Source organism: Sturnus vulgaris, chromosome 13, assembly GCF_052056855.1.
Source record: "Sturnus vulgaris isolate bStuVul1 chromosome 13, bStuVul1.hap1, whole genome shotgun sequence".
NCBI lineage: Eukaryota > Metazoa > Chordata > Aves > Passeriformes > Sturnidae > Sturnus > Sturnus vulgaris.
The window spans coordinates 8,723,291-8,739,760 of record NC_142255.1 but is presented as its reverse complement, the minus strand read 5'-3'; the positions used below and the strand labels follow the sequence as shown (position 1 = coordinate 8,739,760).

Sequence of the window (16,470 nt, the reverse complement as noted above, 5' to 3'; positions counted from 1 at the left end):
CCAAAAATAACTAACACTATTTGCCTTCAGCATTTATAGTAAGCTGGTAAAGGAAGTACTTTCCTTGCCAAGGCAAAGCTTGAATTTTAAAATAAAGGACAAACACAGCTCAGGAGGTGATGACTCATGGCCAACACCATAATTCTCAACTTAAGCACTCTAAATTTCATACCTTCAAACCAAAAAGAAATGAAAAATACTCTCTTCCATGCGCTATAACTATCTCTTACTTTTAAAATACACAACAGCTCATGTAACATCCCCACGTGATACAAACCATAATTATTAATTATGCCAGTCAAGGACAAATCCATTTTTACTGAGCTCTAGACTACAAAGAAGGCAAAGATGGAGAGGAAGTGTGGGACAGTGGACTGGTTCAAGTATGATGAAGCAAAATGAAGAGATTACATCAGTATTACCTGAAACACCACCCTTGATTTTTCCAAGAGGTAAGTTCTCATGTTAGCACCAATGATTCGATACCTCTTATCAAAACCAATTTCAATGTATTTACCAAAGCGACTGCTGTTGTCATTCCTGGTAGTTTTGGCATTTCCAATAGACTGAAAAAAGGGAATATTGTAAAGGTTAAACAGCTTGTAGAAATGATCACATCTATTTAATCATCTACATGGCTCATAAACACTTAACAACATTAGTCGTATCCTGGTTTAAAAATAATCAAAAATTTAATGAAGAGTGGTCTCTGCCTGGTCAACAAGTTACATCAAAATACAGTTATTTCACTAATGTAAGACTGGGAGCTGATATTCCTAGAAATTATTTCACTTCCACATAGTCTAATTTTACAGCTAAAAATCCTTTATTGTTCTTTCTAGTCTTTCAAAAGGAAATAAAGAGTCTAACAGAAAGCTCACATACACACAGATTTCTTTCAAGGACTTAGTAAAACTGTAAGAATTATTTCACCTGGATATATATTTATATGTGTAGGTGTACACATACATCTGTAGTACTTGCAACTTTTCAAAGTCTACCTATTATAAACCCACAGCCCACTCTCTTCTGCCTGGCTAACAGTCTATCATTACTATTACACTCTAATCATCATAGTTTCAAACTATTTCTACTCAAATAAATTTTTAAAATACTTATTGTGTGCTTAACCATAATCTAAAAATTAATGTGCACAGATTGTGTCATCTGCCTGAAACTGAACGCCTTGCACAGCAGCTCGGTTACTGACCAGAGACAGCCCTCAATGCTGCCCTGCATCCTGCTGAACTTTGTCAGATTAATTCAGTACAGCTTCACACACAACAAACACCACTCTGTGCAATTCCTCTATATAACATGTCCTGGGATGTCCAGGGGAAATAATGACTGTGGATCCTGCATGGTGCAATTCTGCCTTACCTCATCAGCATTAGGGCTCACCCCACAACAGGTACCAGCTGGATACATCAGAGTTCAAGGCATGCAAATCACAACATGCTGAACTTCAAAGAAAAACATTTTCTATTCTCAATCATACCATGTTTCAGACATCACACAGCAATTCACCTTCCAAACAGTTCCTAAAGGTATCTCTGTATCAAAACCAGTGCCATTTGGAATAACTGAGATGCAGCACACTGCCCCTCATCACATGGCACTGTGTGTGTGTTACTAAGCCCTAAGTGCACCACTGAGTCTGTGTCCAGCTTTCCCAGTCACACAGCCATCCACTGGAACTCTGCACTGAAATAAACTTGAGAAAAACAAATGAGAGCAGGCAGCACTGCTGAGTGTCCCAAATCTGTAAGCAGGCGGCCAGTGAATGGGTCAGAGCAGCTGGTACAGCCTGGAAAGTGGGATTAACTTGCAGAAACCCCATGAGAGCAGCAGCAGCACGCACTCCCAGCAGAGCAGATGTCAGTGGGCATCAGATGGACAGCTGCTGGAAAGCATCTAGGAACAAACTGCATCTCTGCAGTTCTAAGAAGCATCAAATTCATTCAAACCGAACACTCTTAACTGCACTCTTGTGTTTTTTTGAAAGTAGAAAATTATTGCTACTGTGATATACTTTATTGGTGGTGGTAGCAATATAATACTACAGTATTTCAGAAACCAATTCCTTTGAAAGGTGTTACTGATGAAACCAAAGTCTTTGGGATTATCAGATTGCTTGCCTGAATATATACAGAGCTGTAGCATTTGCAAAGCTACAGAGGGCAATGAAGAATGAGGGACAGGAAATGACATACAAAGATGTGTTTAAAGACTTATCAATTTCTACGTTTGCTATAGGAAAACTGTATATAGTTACTGACTACAAAAGTAGTCACTCAAATAGTTGCTAGAAATGTGTAATTACCTCTTGACATTACTGAGTATTTGTAGGCTAAGATAATGTGATGGTAGCTCATAAAACACTGACATTTAGGTTGTCCAAATAGAAATTTAAAAATAAAATTACCTTCTGCTTCTCAGATTTCACAGTCAGCTTAGCAAATGAGGAGTTTCCATTTTCTAAAATGAAGTACTAATTTTCTTCCTAAAATATATGGGTTAATTTGTGTTTCTACTGATTTGTCAACTGAAGAATTCAAAACATTAATTATGCTATCATCAGAGTCTGTCTCAACATCAAATTTTACAACACTCACTCTAAAGCTAATTTAAAGTTCAAGTGTTGGAAGTTAAAAGGATAACTTTCATCGAATTATAATAATCTTTAAAGCAACTGAAATATATATTTAGATATACCCACGTTCAAAAAATTGTCATCCCTAGAAAACAAAAATAAAGCACCACCACTGACTTTTAGTGAATGAAAAAAGGTATAGATGGGAACCTCTTTTAGTCCTCAATTTAAACTTATTTGCTTTTGGAAATTTATTCAGATAATTAGTGGTGAGCTAATGGCCACTGACTGGGAGGTGGGGCCCAAGGACTGAGAGCAGGATGTTTGCTCTGGGCTTCAAGACCAAACAAAAGAAGTGGTGCAGGGAAACGTGCAGAGTTTGCATTTGACCCAGCACAGAGCTGTCTTGCAGAGCCTCCCACCAGAGCTGCCACTGGCAGGCTGATGGAGGGGACCCCTGGCACCACAGCCCCATCAGGCACACAGGGGATGCCAGCCTGGCCTGGATGGGATGTGGCACTGCCTGCAAACCCTGCAGCACTGCAAGGTGTTCCCTGGGGTCAGCTCACACCTGCACACCTGCCACTGCTCCCCAGGGCTCCCCTGGGGCAGATGCAGCTCCAGGCAAGGCTCAGCTCCTTGGCTTCCTCCCATGGCTGGACATTTGGAGGAGTCACTGCCCAGCACTGCACAGCTTGTTTTATCCCACAGAAGAAATTTCCAAACACCACACAGCACCACAAACCAGGCACAATTACCTTGTGACAGACACACACAACTGTGATGGGGCAGCTATAGTTTGAGTATCATGAGCTCCTCAAGCCAGGAGGAAAGGAGGAATAAAACACAGTTCATTTTTTAAAATACCTGAGAAAAAAAACAATGGCAGCATTTTGCATTTCACATTTCACTGCATGCACTCTGTTTACTCATGATCTTCCACACTACTGCAGAGAGATGCCCAACATCTACCAAGGCATCAGTCCTGAAGCATTTTCCTAGGCTTTCACAGGCATGAGTGTGTGTGTGCCCATGGACAGAGTTACTTCTCTCCAGAAATTCCCCCAAGGCTTTCTCTCTGATTAATCATTTCTTAACATAGTTCCTTAACTTCAGCCACAACTTCTACATATGTAGGCAAAGACATATGCTAAGACTTGAGAAACAATTCAGGTAAGTCTAAGAAATCTTTTCTGCTTGGCTGTGACCAGAATCAGTGTCTCCTGAGCTTCCCAGAGAACAGAGACCCTGAAGCAGGAGGAATTGTACATGTCCTCTTGAAGTCCATTGCCAGCACCTGCCCTCCAAAGCCAACAGCTTTGACTACAGCTGGTTACAACAATTTCCAGAACTGAAACATGAATCTGAGCTAAGTATAGCAAAATTATGTCTTCTGATATGTTTTTTTTCCTCTCAAAGAACCTGAGTGCATCCAATGCAACTTTGTTTTCTCAGTCTCTCTGATTTTATTTCCTAAAATTTAACATTTGCTTTACTTCCTTTCAGAGTACAATCTACTGGCCCCCACTGTGTGATGTACATATTTGGTGGGTAAGACCAAGAATTTTATCCTCTTTGGATATAAACAAAACCAGTCTTCTCCACTTGCATTTGGGCAGCAGTCTGGGAACTACTAGTTACAAAGCTGAAGAGACTTAGAGCAGTATTCACATAAAAATTACTTTATGTGAAATACATTAACAACACTGAAACATTACCTCCCATCTTCTCTCAGTCTTCCATAAATGTTACCAAAACTATGTCTAAAGCAACTCCTTGTAAATTGATTAAACACAAAATTTTAATGTCTATTTAAATGGTTTCAGGAAGTATGGATTGCTTTCTACTGAATGCTTATGCTTGTCCCAGCAATAACTGCAGCTGGAGGTGGGGTTTGGTGCAGCAGCTCTCTTACCTCCATGATGGGGTTGGAGGCCAAGACCTTCTCCTCAACATTGGCTTCACTGGCAGAGCCACTGACCGTGGCAAAGTACCTCATGGCATACTTGGCAGAGACTGTCTTCCCAGCTCCAGATTCCCCACTGACAATGATGGACTGATTTCGCTCATCTCTGAAACACAAACACATGTTAATTCCCAGCTCTTCTCTCATGGACATTTATTTTCTGTGTCCCCAGCTTGGCGGCAGCCCCTCCACCATCGGTGTTAGCAGAACAGCGTAAGGTAAGTGCAGGTGGCAGACACAAGGCAGTTAGTTCTGAGCTGCCTGCCAGGCTGGCTGGACTGCCTGCCAGCAGGATGCTCCTCCAGGATGGATGGATGCTGCTGGGACAGCCCAGCCAGCCAGCAGAGCTGCTTTGGAGAACCTGGCTACAGCAAAGGAGCTGTTACTGCTATTCACTACGTGCTTCTGCAGCTACTTCTATCCAGAGTCTGTGGTACAGTGCTCCACTAAATTATCAGTGTTCACTAGTAAAGATCATGAATGCCATCTTACAGAGGGAGAAATCAACAGGAGAGTCAGCCACAGAAACCTTTCGTCCCTCTGCTCTAATCACCAGCTTATCCCAGAATTGTTCTGAATCTGAAAAATTCAAGCGTGGCTGTTCAGGACACAGATAACAGTTCTGGAGTTAAGCCAGTCTCTTTGTTGTGAAAAAATTTCTTCTCTTGTAAAAAAGAATAATTTCTATTTGCTCCTAAAATGATTTTCTCTCACTCAAAGAGAACTCTGTGCATAAACCGAAATGTATGAGTAAACAACGAACTACAAAATAATACAGAAATTAACATCAATAGAGCCTGAAACGTTTAAAATCAAGACTATATGTGCTTTATAAAGCTTTTACATTTTCAAAGCAAATGAAGTTAAAATAAAAGGTATTTTGAAGTATTCCTATGAATTGGGTACACTTAATCCTATTGTACACACTAGCATGAAAAGAGACAAAAGGGGGAATAAAGCTTCCCCCCAAAGCTTTACAGAGCTGGGGCTGGAACACAGAGAGCATAGCCAAGGCACAGGCCAGGCTGTCCTTCCAGCACAGGAGCTGTGAATGGCACTGCAGGCACCTCCATGTTCAGGCAGCACAGTGACAGTCTGCAGGGCTGCCAGTGGCATCAGGAAATGCTGTGCAGAGAAATCAAAGACATATGCATGGAAAAACTAGCTGTGGTTTCTGTAGCCTAAAGGCCTGGCAGAAGATCTGGATTCTGTATCTGAGATGACAAAAAAAGCCCTGTTGATGAAATAATGAAGCTATCTATCAAACATGTATAAATTGTGTTCCTTCCTTTTCTGTGTTTGACCTGTCCACCTTAGTCAAATTGGTGATTTTGTCTCAAACTGGTGTTATATGTCATGCTTACAAGCCCACTGGTATCCCAACATATTACCAGCCCCAAATGGAAACAGGACTGTGTGCACATCCCTCAGCATGGCCTCTAATGCACCATGGCCCAGAGGTGAGAGCCCCTCCTCTTCCTCCTCCTCCTCCCTCCCAGGATGAAGTCAATACTTGTGATAACCCCAGAGGCAGCTCACACACCTCGGGTGCCCAGCAAGACCTTCTCACCTGGTAGAGGAATGGTGACCATCTCCATCTCCCCCCCCCGGAGTTAAACCATTCTCATCAAATCAGTTTGGTCTTCCACTGGTGCAGTGTGGTCTTTGATGGAATTACTGCTGCCTGTTCTCTCCAAGGAGGACTGGTTTGTGTGGCCATCAACACAAACATCATCCACCTCAACTGACCTCTTCTGTCCAATCAAGCCAACTTCAGTCCCATCAGATATGAGGGTACTATAAACTAGACAAGATCCCACAGGAACTGTTGAGTTATGCCCAGTAATCATCTCTGGGCACAGCCTCTGGGTAACAACTATTTACAGACTCTGCAATTCTCAAGATGCCACCTATCCTCAAAAACAATGCCAGCCCTGAGATAAGAGCACAGCTCCAGCACCCATTTGGTGCTGCTCAAAGCCACACACTGAAGGAGCCTCTGGTTCCATCACCCATCCCTGGGAGAGCCAGGGCAGTATTTGTCTAACCAAATTAAGGTTCCAGCTGAGGCAGATTTTCCACATTTTGGTAAAAAGAATTTACTTGGAATGACTGAGTGCTGCTTTAAATTTAATAGCAAAGTGTTAAGAAGATCAAAGCAAGCTAATTTTATGTTCTCAGCTTCCATGTAACACATGCAATAGGTGTGAATGAGTGCAGCACAGCTCTCACATTCAGACACACCAGGCTGGCAGTCCCAGTGAGAGTCGTGGGAAAGCAGAACTGCCCAGCTGATAGCCCAGGCCATACACACACAGCTGCCAGCCTTGGCCACATTCTCATCTCTCCCTCTGATGAGACCTCATGTGACAGTGGCCATCAAGCCTCTGTAGGATCTTGGGGGAGGTCTGTGTGTCTGGGATGGCTTGCAGTAACAATTAAGATCTCTGGCTGGAAAATGAAGAAGAAACACTCGGGTTTCTTCCCCATTTCCCCTTGCAGAGTTCACTCGTGGTAGACAGAGGTGTGTGGGAGAGAGCCTGTGGCTCAGGAAGCTGCAGGAGTTACATGGATCCTCCTGCTCAAACAGAGCAGCAGCAGGATGCAGGAGAAATCCAAGTAAAAAAATCCACACCTAAATGGGACAACTGCTAGCAAACAATTTTCCTCTCCCACAGACGGTTCCTGCAGCGAGTCAAAACCAACCATTTCTTCATAGGATTGGAATCATTCTCTCTTTTTCTCTCCTGTGCTCTTTCAAATAGAAAAAAGAAAACCCCATGCCATTCAAAAATACAAAACTTCTGATCTGATTTCAGGGACTGCCTAACACAGGAGAGAAGCAACAACATAACAAGCTGTTTAATGTATTAAATATCACTAAATATATGAAGACTGAGGAAGCTCAAGTGTATGAAATGGATCCCCTGATAGTTAAGATATTTCAGTTCTCAAAGTACAAAAAGCTTTCAGAAAACCAAGGAATGCAAACTCATTCAGACTTCTGACAAAGCAGACTTCTGACAAAACTGCCAATAAAAAACAAGCTCTTTTGGACATGAAAATAAACGTGTCTCATTCTAGCTGTCACATTCCTGAAGGACACATGTGGGAGCATGGAAAATAAACACTGGTTTTGCAGTCCTCATTCTCTTCTCAGGAGTTCCACTTTTACAAAGACAGTAATGAAAAAATGAGTTTGAAATAGTTTGTCCTTAAGAACACTGTTGCTAATTAACCAGAGTTTCTTTCCTCCATGTCATAAGAGATGAAGACTATTCTTAGCACACACTCGTGCCCAGGAATAAAGGATCCATTATTATATTCCTGTGTAAGCACACACACACATACAGTTGCACACACTGGCCTAGAGAAGAGAGGGTTTGCTCTGTGTGAGCTGAAAACATTGCTGCTGTCCCTTCTGCAGTGACTCTGTGTGTCTGCAGCAGCCACACCATCACGACAAACAAAGGGCTCCTCTCTGTCTGCAGCAGTGTCCTCTTGCCAGCGCTCCATCCACGCTCAGGGCTGCTCTTGTCTTCACCAGTACATTAATCCATTGTTTTGCTTTAACACACTGGAGTGGCCATCCTCTAGCATATTATTCTTTGTGCTTCTTGGCAGAGAGAAAGGAAAGCACAACAAAACCCCCGAGATCACACTGGGCATTTGAAGGAGAAAGGGCAGTGTAACACAAACCCAAAGAGCAGCAGGGGATGAGCTCTCACTGCCACAGCCCCAGGGCAGACCTGGCTCATGGACATCCTGCCACAGGCAGGGAGATACTCAGTCCTGGAGGAGGGTGGAGTGGTCCTGCCAGGCAGCTGGGCCAGTTCAGCAAAAAGCTCCTTAGCCACATAAAACTTCAAAGAAACAAAACACCACATTTAAAAGTAAAATAGCAAGTAAACTATCATCAAAGCCCCTTGGATGATGTATGAAATGCAGTGAGAATTATTTTTCATTATTTGGTATAAGCAGTGGTCTAAAGAATAGCCTCTGTTTATGTCAAATGAAATTTGCATAATCAGGCTGTGTTAAAAGCAAAACAATATTTAAAAGACCAAAAAAAGGAAAAAAAATCCTAAGAAAATAAGTGACACCACCCAAGTTCTTTCTCAGATATATACATCTTTAGAGTTATTTTAGTTAAATCATTAGCCCCTGACCTTTGACCTGACATTTTGAATACTTAAAATGTCACCAGTCAGAAAACAAAAGCTACAATTAAAACTTTCAGCAAACGAAACAAGTAACTAGGGCAACAGCTTTATGTGTGACAACAGTTTGCAGCCAGATGCCACATTTTATGAAATATTTCATCTTGCAGTTTTTCTCTGCATAAAACACCTAAGTAGATGATTTTAAAATTAAGATTACTTCTGAATGGAGGGAACATTTTAATCATGCTTTTGCAAACAGAAATGAGGAAAAGCAATCTGGGAGATGAAAGGTAGAGGAGTCCTCTTTCCCCCAAAGACAGACAGCAATCAGATCCCAGCACACAGAACTACATCACTGTGATGCAATATTAAGCCAAATTATCTTGAAAAAGATAAGACTGAAACAGTTTGACTGGGAGCAATTTACCACTCATGGAAACAACACGTTATGTTCAGGCACCAGTCAGGACCACATTCAGCTTTTGCTGTTTCTGAACAGCAGAAGAATAAAGCAATGACAAAACTACATTAAAAGTGCCATTTTAAGATGTCAGGCCCAGACACTTCACAAGCTGAAATATGAAATGATAGACTGAGATTGCTTGCAGTAGCAGAGAATTTGATTCAGAAATCTTCTGTATAAATTCTCTCAGGCCTATACTTTGGGGATCATGTGAGGGTAACAGCTATTTCTTGATAAATACAAGAATGAGAATACACTATGGAACAGCTAACTGGTAATTTAAACTGTTCTCCATCACAAGAAATAATGCTGAACCAGATTTCTGCACAGGCTGGTAATTTTTAAAGACAATTTTACTTTATCTACAAGATTTTGTTGACAGGCAATATGTTTATGAGGAAATTCACTGTCAGAGTGCCAAAACTGAAAAGATACAGTCTTACCTAGTTCCTGCAACTTTGAGATTACAGCCTACATAGCAACAGGGGCTTCTTATGCTTTGAATAAATGTTCCAAAAGTTAACACTGAAGACAGTTTCTGCTCAAAGCAGGTTCAGTATTGAGGAAGACAAAGTGCTGCAAACTGTCTTGAGACACCTTACATACAGAAAAGGGTTTTGCAGATTATGAATGAAATGACAATGCACAAGAAACCAGCAAGTGAATTTAAAAACATCACCTTGCTCTCAAGAGGTGAAGAAACCCTTTGTTTAGGATGTGCATGTATCTTAATGCAATGCTTTTAATAGCACTGGCTACTTTAAATTTTGTATTTCATGAAAATATACAGTAGATGCTTTCAGAAGAGCTCAGGGTGGAGGAACTGCTACTCTCATGAGGTCACAGCTGTCAGATATATTGGAAGCATGAGCAAGACTGGCACTGAGCACCTCCAATTTGTACAGAGTGCTGCAACAACACTGACCAATCAATGACAGCTGTCATTATCCAGGGCTCCTTTTAACAAAGTTGTCCAATGGAAAAACTGAGGCAACAAAAGAAAAACCAGTGCAAGAATTAAAACATCGAAGTTGCTAATATTAAAGGCAGAGTTGTTAATTTCCAAACAATTTTCATTCAAGATCACTGCACCCACTTAAGCTGCTTTCCACAAAAACCAAAACAGCTTACTGCATCAAAGTTATCACTTCCACAGCAAAGTGTCCAAACAGATCAGGATAATCAAGACATACAGATTGAAAAAATCCTCACAGATATCTTTGTTTACCTTCTTCCTGTGTACCAAGTGAAAATCTCTCTCTGAAGCAGGAACACTAGAAGTTAGAAAACCTCTCTATCAATAAGCATTTCAGAGAGGGTTAAAGAAGCCCAAAGCTATTCAACTGAATCATCAAAGCACAACACTTTTTTGGTGCTTTTTTTGCTTCCTGTGACTGATGCATCGGATGTATCACTTGATCTTGGCTTTCAGGCTCATGACTCCACAGCAAATAATGTTAAATAAATGTATATAAGCATGCCTCCCACACAAACATCAACTTGGTGAAACAAACAAAAGGAATACAGAATTAATGACAACAAAAGGAATACAGAAATTATTGGTATCAACTTCAATACTCATATCAATCCATTCATATCCAAGCTACCAGCATCTCTCACTGGAAAAATTGTATCATTACAGCTGATTTGAAAAGATTCTGCTATGGACTTTGAAATGCCTGCCTGTGATGAGCTACTTCAAAGTTGAATTGTCTCCATGTCGTAACACAGATGAGATTGGCAGAAAAGATCAGAGTGCAATATCCTTAATATATAATGAAGAAAGCAAATAACAGGGCAATTTTATGAGAAGAGCATTAGTACTTACTTTGCCTTTGATCCTAAATTGTCTGTCTTTTTTAACCTTGAGGACAGTGCCAAGGTGCTGATGTTTTTAAAAAAGCTTCTTGTCAGGGTGGTTTGAAGGCCATCACCTCCAGAATATCTTCCTCCCTCACTGCCTCACTGCTAAGAGGTTAATTAATTAAATCTGCTGGCTTTTCTTTTTTTCCCCCCCTTTTTTCTTTTTCTTCCCCTTGTGGAGTTGCTACTGCTTTATTCTTTTCTTTTGGAATAACATACTTAGGTTATGGGTAAGGACATCAACCCCACTGCATATGACCACTTCATTTAAACAGCTCAAACTGTTGCTAAAGACCTGATCCTACGATCTTCAAAAACTAAAATCCCCTACTGCTTCAATGCAAGTACACAACAAATATTTCATCTAGCAGTGACAGTTTGGTCTTTATCTCACTACTGTTCTTCTACTGCGGTTCTGTGGTGGCAAGATAGACTTGTAAGCCTGAAATTGCTTTACATTTTCAAAACAGTGAATTTTCAATGATCAAAGTACCTGACATAAATTTTCAGGGAAGGAACCTGTGACTCAGGGAACATTGGGGAGAGATCCTGTTCACATAAGCACCACTAACATCAATGTGCATCATGCCCATCAAAGACAGAAAAGGAACTTCATGCTTTACCATCCTAAAGCTGAATTATGGCACCAGGAAATCCAACCCAAGAAAATAACTTAAAAACTAATGACATTGCTGAAAGGTCAGATAGGAGTCATTCTGAAATGCTGGCAGGTTTGAAATGCTGCTCTTCCATCAGCTGAGCTCCTCTGAGAGACACAGGATTAACTAAGGACCAACATAGACTTAGTTTAAGCTATGGTTCATGTTTTACACCTTAAAGCAGATTTCCAAACACATACATATATGCAGCTGACATGATTTAGTGTCTCCAGCAGTATAAACAAAACTCTGACCAAAGTAAACATTCTATTTTTGCAATCCATCTCTCAGTATCCCCATAGCATATTTGTGACAGCATATGACTGCAGTATCTACAGTCAGAACATTCACAGATCTTTGAGAACATGACTAAAAAAACCTGTTTAATAATGATCATCTCCCTCACCATGAGGCACTGATAACAAAGCCAAAATAAATTAAGTTTGCACAATGTACTTAAAATAAATCAGCATGAAAGTGCTAAATATCACTGTAACTGCTTTATTGATGTTCCCAAACAACTTAGAAGTACTGCTGTTCTAAGACTCACAGAATCAGAGAAAAATATGTCTAATACTCCAAACAGCTCATTCAGTCTTGGAATATTTATCCACAGAAAAAAATCTGAACACCTTTCTTGTGAAACCCAGCAGATTTCATCAGGTATCAATATACAGCCAAGAGTTCTCTGCAGTATTGAATGTTTTGTGAGTCTCCCAGAAAGTAGCTTGATTAACTCATTAAGAAATTCAGGAAGGACCTTCCCAGGCACAGGTGGCCATCCCCAGCAGGCTGAAGGGAGTCCTGTCTCCAGGGGACTGGCATCTCCCAAGGCAGCAAAGAGCATGCACAGCTCATGAATGCCGGCAGAAGAATAAAGCACCAGAAAAACAAAAGCATGGTATAAGATGAATAAGGTTTTGCACAACTCATCTGAATGCTCACTAAATATGTCTGATTTCAATAATTCTGAAATAAGTAGTGTTTCCTAAAATTACCAGTGATTGCAAACTTGAAACCAAAACATAGCCACATTTTTCCAGGACACTCTTTTCCTTTCAGCACAAAATGTGTTTTTGGAGTGATACAAGGATTTAGTTTTTTTCCTGCAGACTCACCAGCCTGTGCTCTCAAGACCTGCCCTCCCTGCCATGGTAGGTCCCAGGTTCATTTTTTGGGCAGCTGTGCTCCACTTTTCTGTGATGCTCCCACTGTTACAGTTACTTGGTTCTTCTAAGACCAAAATTGCTTCTCCACTTATCTTAAAATAAAAGGCAGCTGTAAAACCCACCAGTGCTGGGAAGTTTAACACTAGTCAATGCACTATATTTAGCTTCACCTTTGCCTAAGGGCAGTGTTGTGTGGCAGCAAACAAGGCTGTGCATGCTCAGCTGCACTCCTTCAGTGCACAGGCCTTTGAAACTCAGCCCAGGGCATGCAGCATCTGCTAGAAGCCATTATAAAACCTGGCAACTCTACAAACCCAGGATTTGCTTCTCAAACAGAAGTAATTTAACTGTTCAATAAATAAATAAATAAACAAACAAGAATTCATTCAGCAGTTTTCTAATGCTCTTGGACTGATGGAAAGCAGCAGCAGCCAGCTCTGGGCTGCCTTCCCAGCACCTCTCACATTGAGGGCAGGAGGCAACAGCTTGCCCTTCATCAACCTTCCCAATGAATTATTTTAATCACAAAGTTCTTCACAGCCTTAAATAAATTCTGTTATCCCCTGTTTCTGGACTTGGTTAGTGGTCTCCTTAAAATGGCAAAGTTCCCCTGTTTCATCCTCTTGCTTTCCAACTGCTTCCAAGCCCATGCTGCACAAGCACACCTTGCTGTGCTCTGTGCAGCTGCTGAGCTGTTCTCCCTGGGAGCTCACCTGCCCTGCAACCACGCTGGTAACATCTTCACCCTGCTACCCTTACCCTTCCTTTTCCAAGCTTCCTTCTTGCAGTGCTGTTTGAACAGCAGGCACAGCCACGTCACCACGGCGTTCCCAGTGCTGAAGCCTCCAAATTCACTTGTATTGGCACACCCCAGAAGGTGCAGCCTGACACAGATAATTTATTTTTTACACCCTCAGAGGGCTGGTGTGTGGATTAACAAGGTAATTTCTGCAAAACACCCAGCATGTGCAAAGTGCTATGTAAGCACCAAGGATGACTATCAGAGACTGAAGGGCTCTGAACCATTCTGTAGCAACGTGATGGGCAAAACAGCAAAAGAACACAAAACAAAAAGTGAGTTTCAAGAGTTTTGCCCAAGAGCAAGCACAGAATAGCAGCCACATTTCTGTCTGCTCCACCTTCACATGCTGTATCCATTGGTTTATTCTGACTATCTGGATCTAACATGCTCTGGCCTGACACATCCCAGTCTTCACAGATGCCACACATTAACAATTCAGAGAATTCCTCAGCTGCAACCTTGAGTCATAACAATTGTTCCTGACTAAGCAGTATATTAATTCTTTTCACTTTTAATAAGCATAAAACATCAGTCCAATAAACCATGTTCTTTAATCTCATTTCTAAATATATTTCCAGTTTAACTTGTTTTTTTTTAAGCCTAACAGCATTTCTCACTGACATGCTGCTGGAGAAAAGAGGATGCTCTGACCACAGGGCTGGGGACAGGAAGATCAGTGCCTGGGACCAACTCTGGGCTGATCGTGGCCACAGCACACCACCTCTGCCCTGTCTTCTACACAGGCAGAAATTGAGACTCCACTATTAGAGGAGACAGGCTTTGGTAAGGCTTGTAAACTGCCTGGAACACATGAAACCTTCCGTGAAAGCAAATGTTGTTAGGTAATAGATGCTACCTGACACAGAGACCCCTTCATGCTGCAGGAAAGGAGGGTGTGAAAAATGCAGCTCATTTGCTCATTTTTGTACAGTGAAGCATTGAACTGAATTGCACTAGCAGTTCAGTTATGCATTCTATTCTCACATATTTTATTGTCAAGCTGGTGTCATCAAGTCACCAGACACAGGACCAGGACTTCTGACTCAGGGGCTCAAAGCCCTGCTTTGGCCACCTTGGTGAACTCACCAAAGCTGCCCTCCCAATCCCCCTGTCTGCTTTAACTTAGAAAATGGAAGTAATGATGCTGATCTGTTCTCCCTCCCAAAGTAAAGAACTTTGGCATCTGCTCATCGAACGTGCAAAGCAAAGATGAAATAATATTATTATTCACAACCTGAATTCTCATGAGTCTGCTCCAGCTGCAAACTCAACCACTCCAAAACAGCTCAAGTTCTTAAGAATCTTTGTTTCTCTTCAACAGCAGCTTGGTAAATGCATTCTGCAACACTCTCACAATGAAAAGATGTACTTTTTTGTTTTAATTAACAAAATGCACCACTTGCCATTATAATTACATCCAGGAAACACAGCTCTTGACTGTAAAAATGTCAAAAGGTGAAAAGATAATGAATTGTCAGTAACATCTCCCAACACATACAAATGAAGAAAACTGATGTCAGCACATGCTACAAACCCATGACAGATTGCACTCCAGAGGAGCACAAAGATGAGCCAGCACTATGCAACTGATTTATCTAGGGATTAGTCAGAGGTCACTCCTGAAACAGTTTAGGAAAGCTCACTGCTTAGCTACCAGCAGGACACCTCACATGAACTCCAGCTTTCAGCTACAACTATACTTAACCCTTTTGCTGCCTAAAAACAATCACTGCTTGGACAAGCAGGTCCCTTATGTTATATCAAGTTGATTCCCGCATCTGCCATCCTGTACCTGTAGCATCATAAAATGTCAGGCTCCAAAGTATAAGAGACTACTCCAAAATCATCTCATCAGAAAGGAAGATTTTTTTTTTTTCCTTTGCATCCTATCAATAGGGGCCCAGAAATACCATCTCTTTCCAAGGCAGATATTTAACTCAAGAAGTCTTATGTCAAGGCCCTAAGTGCAGGAAGGCCAAGGTAGGTTCGTGCAGCACCCACCACAGCAGGCTCTCATTCCATAGCTGGATGCAGATCTGTGGCAGGTTGTTAGTCATCCCTGCCATTGCTTCTGCCAGGGGAAAATACTCTGTCTATCTATTAGACACTCGGAAGCAAAGCAGCAGCTGATCAAATGTGCATTTTTTAAGAGGACATCATCTTGGGATGCCTGGGATAACTGGAGACTGTCAGTAAAGATGCTTTCAAAACACCTACTCAACAGCTCAGCAAGCTTCCTTTTTGAACAAAAAGTGATAGAAAAATATCTTCCTGTAGGTGAAAGCCATCAGACACACACAGAAAAGCTGACAAAACAGAGAGGCAGCCTGCTTATTACAGGTAATTTAATGAAAAAGCTACACAGTACCACAAAATAAATCACTATACTTTGTCCAAATAGAAAAAGCAAAACTTTGGAAATTGATGCTTTAAACACTGTTGTTTTCCACACTGGTATTCATTAAGGTTTATATGGATCTCAGCAGATGCAATTCTGTTTGCAGGGTTACTTTCAGCTTAATCGATGCTAGACAACTTTACTAATTAATCAGTAGGAAATCTCAAAGTTAATTTATTAAATTGAATCTGTTGTATCTGCCATCAACCACAAGTAGAATGGAACAAATCAGATCAACAAAGTGCTGATAAAAAAATACATTATCTTAATTACTACAATATACCATCACTAGGTAGGGGAAATAATCCTGTGAAGGAGTGATTTTTCCCTAACAGTGTTAGGAAACTGATAATGATGTCTCATACATTAATGCAATTCTTAACAGTTTCAAGAG

General features: G+C 41.2%; 1 protein-coding gene across 3 annotated transcripts in view; it reads right to left on the bottom strand.

Annotated features, from left to right (window-relative positions):
* Nucleotides 1-16,470, bottom strand: part of MYO5A (myosin VA) — a 97,889-nt gene that overhangs the window by 50,255 nt on the left and 31,164 nt on the right. For all 3 annotated transcript variants that reach the window (XM_088172522.1, XM_088172521.1, XM_014874025.2), the window contains exons 5-6: nucleotides 4,509-4,665; nucleotides 423-566 (exon numbers count right to left, since the gene is read on the bottom strand). In XM_088172522.1, coding sequence (XP_088028648.1) covers nucleotides 423-566; nucleotides 4,509-4,665 — 301 coding nt within the window. The remainder of the gene's footprint in view (nucleotides 1-422; nucleotides 567-4,508; nucleotides 4,666-16,470) is intronic.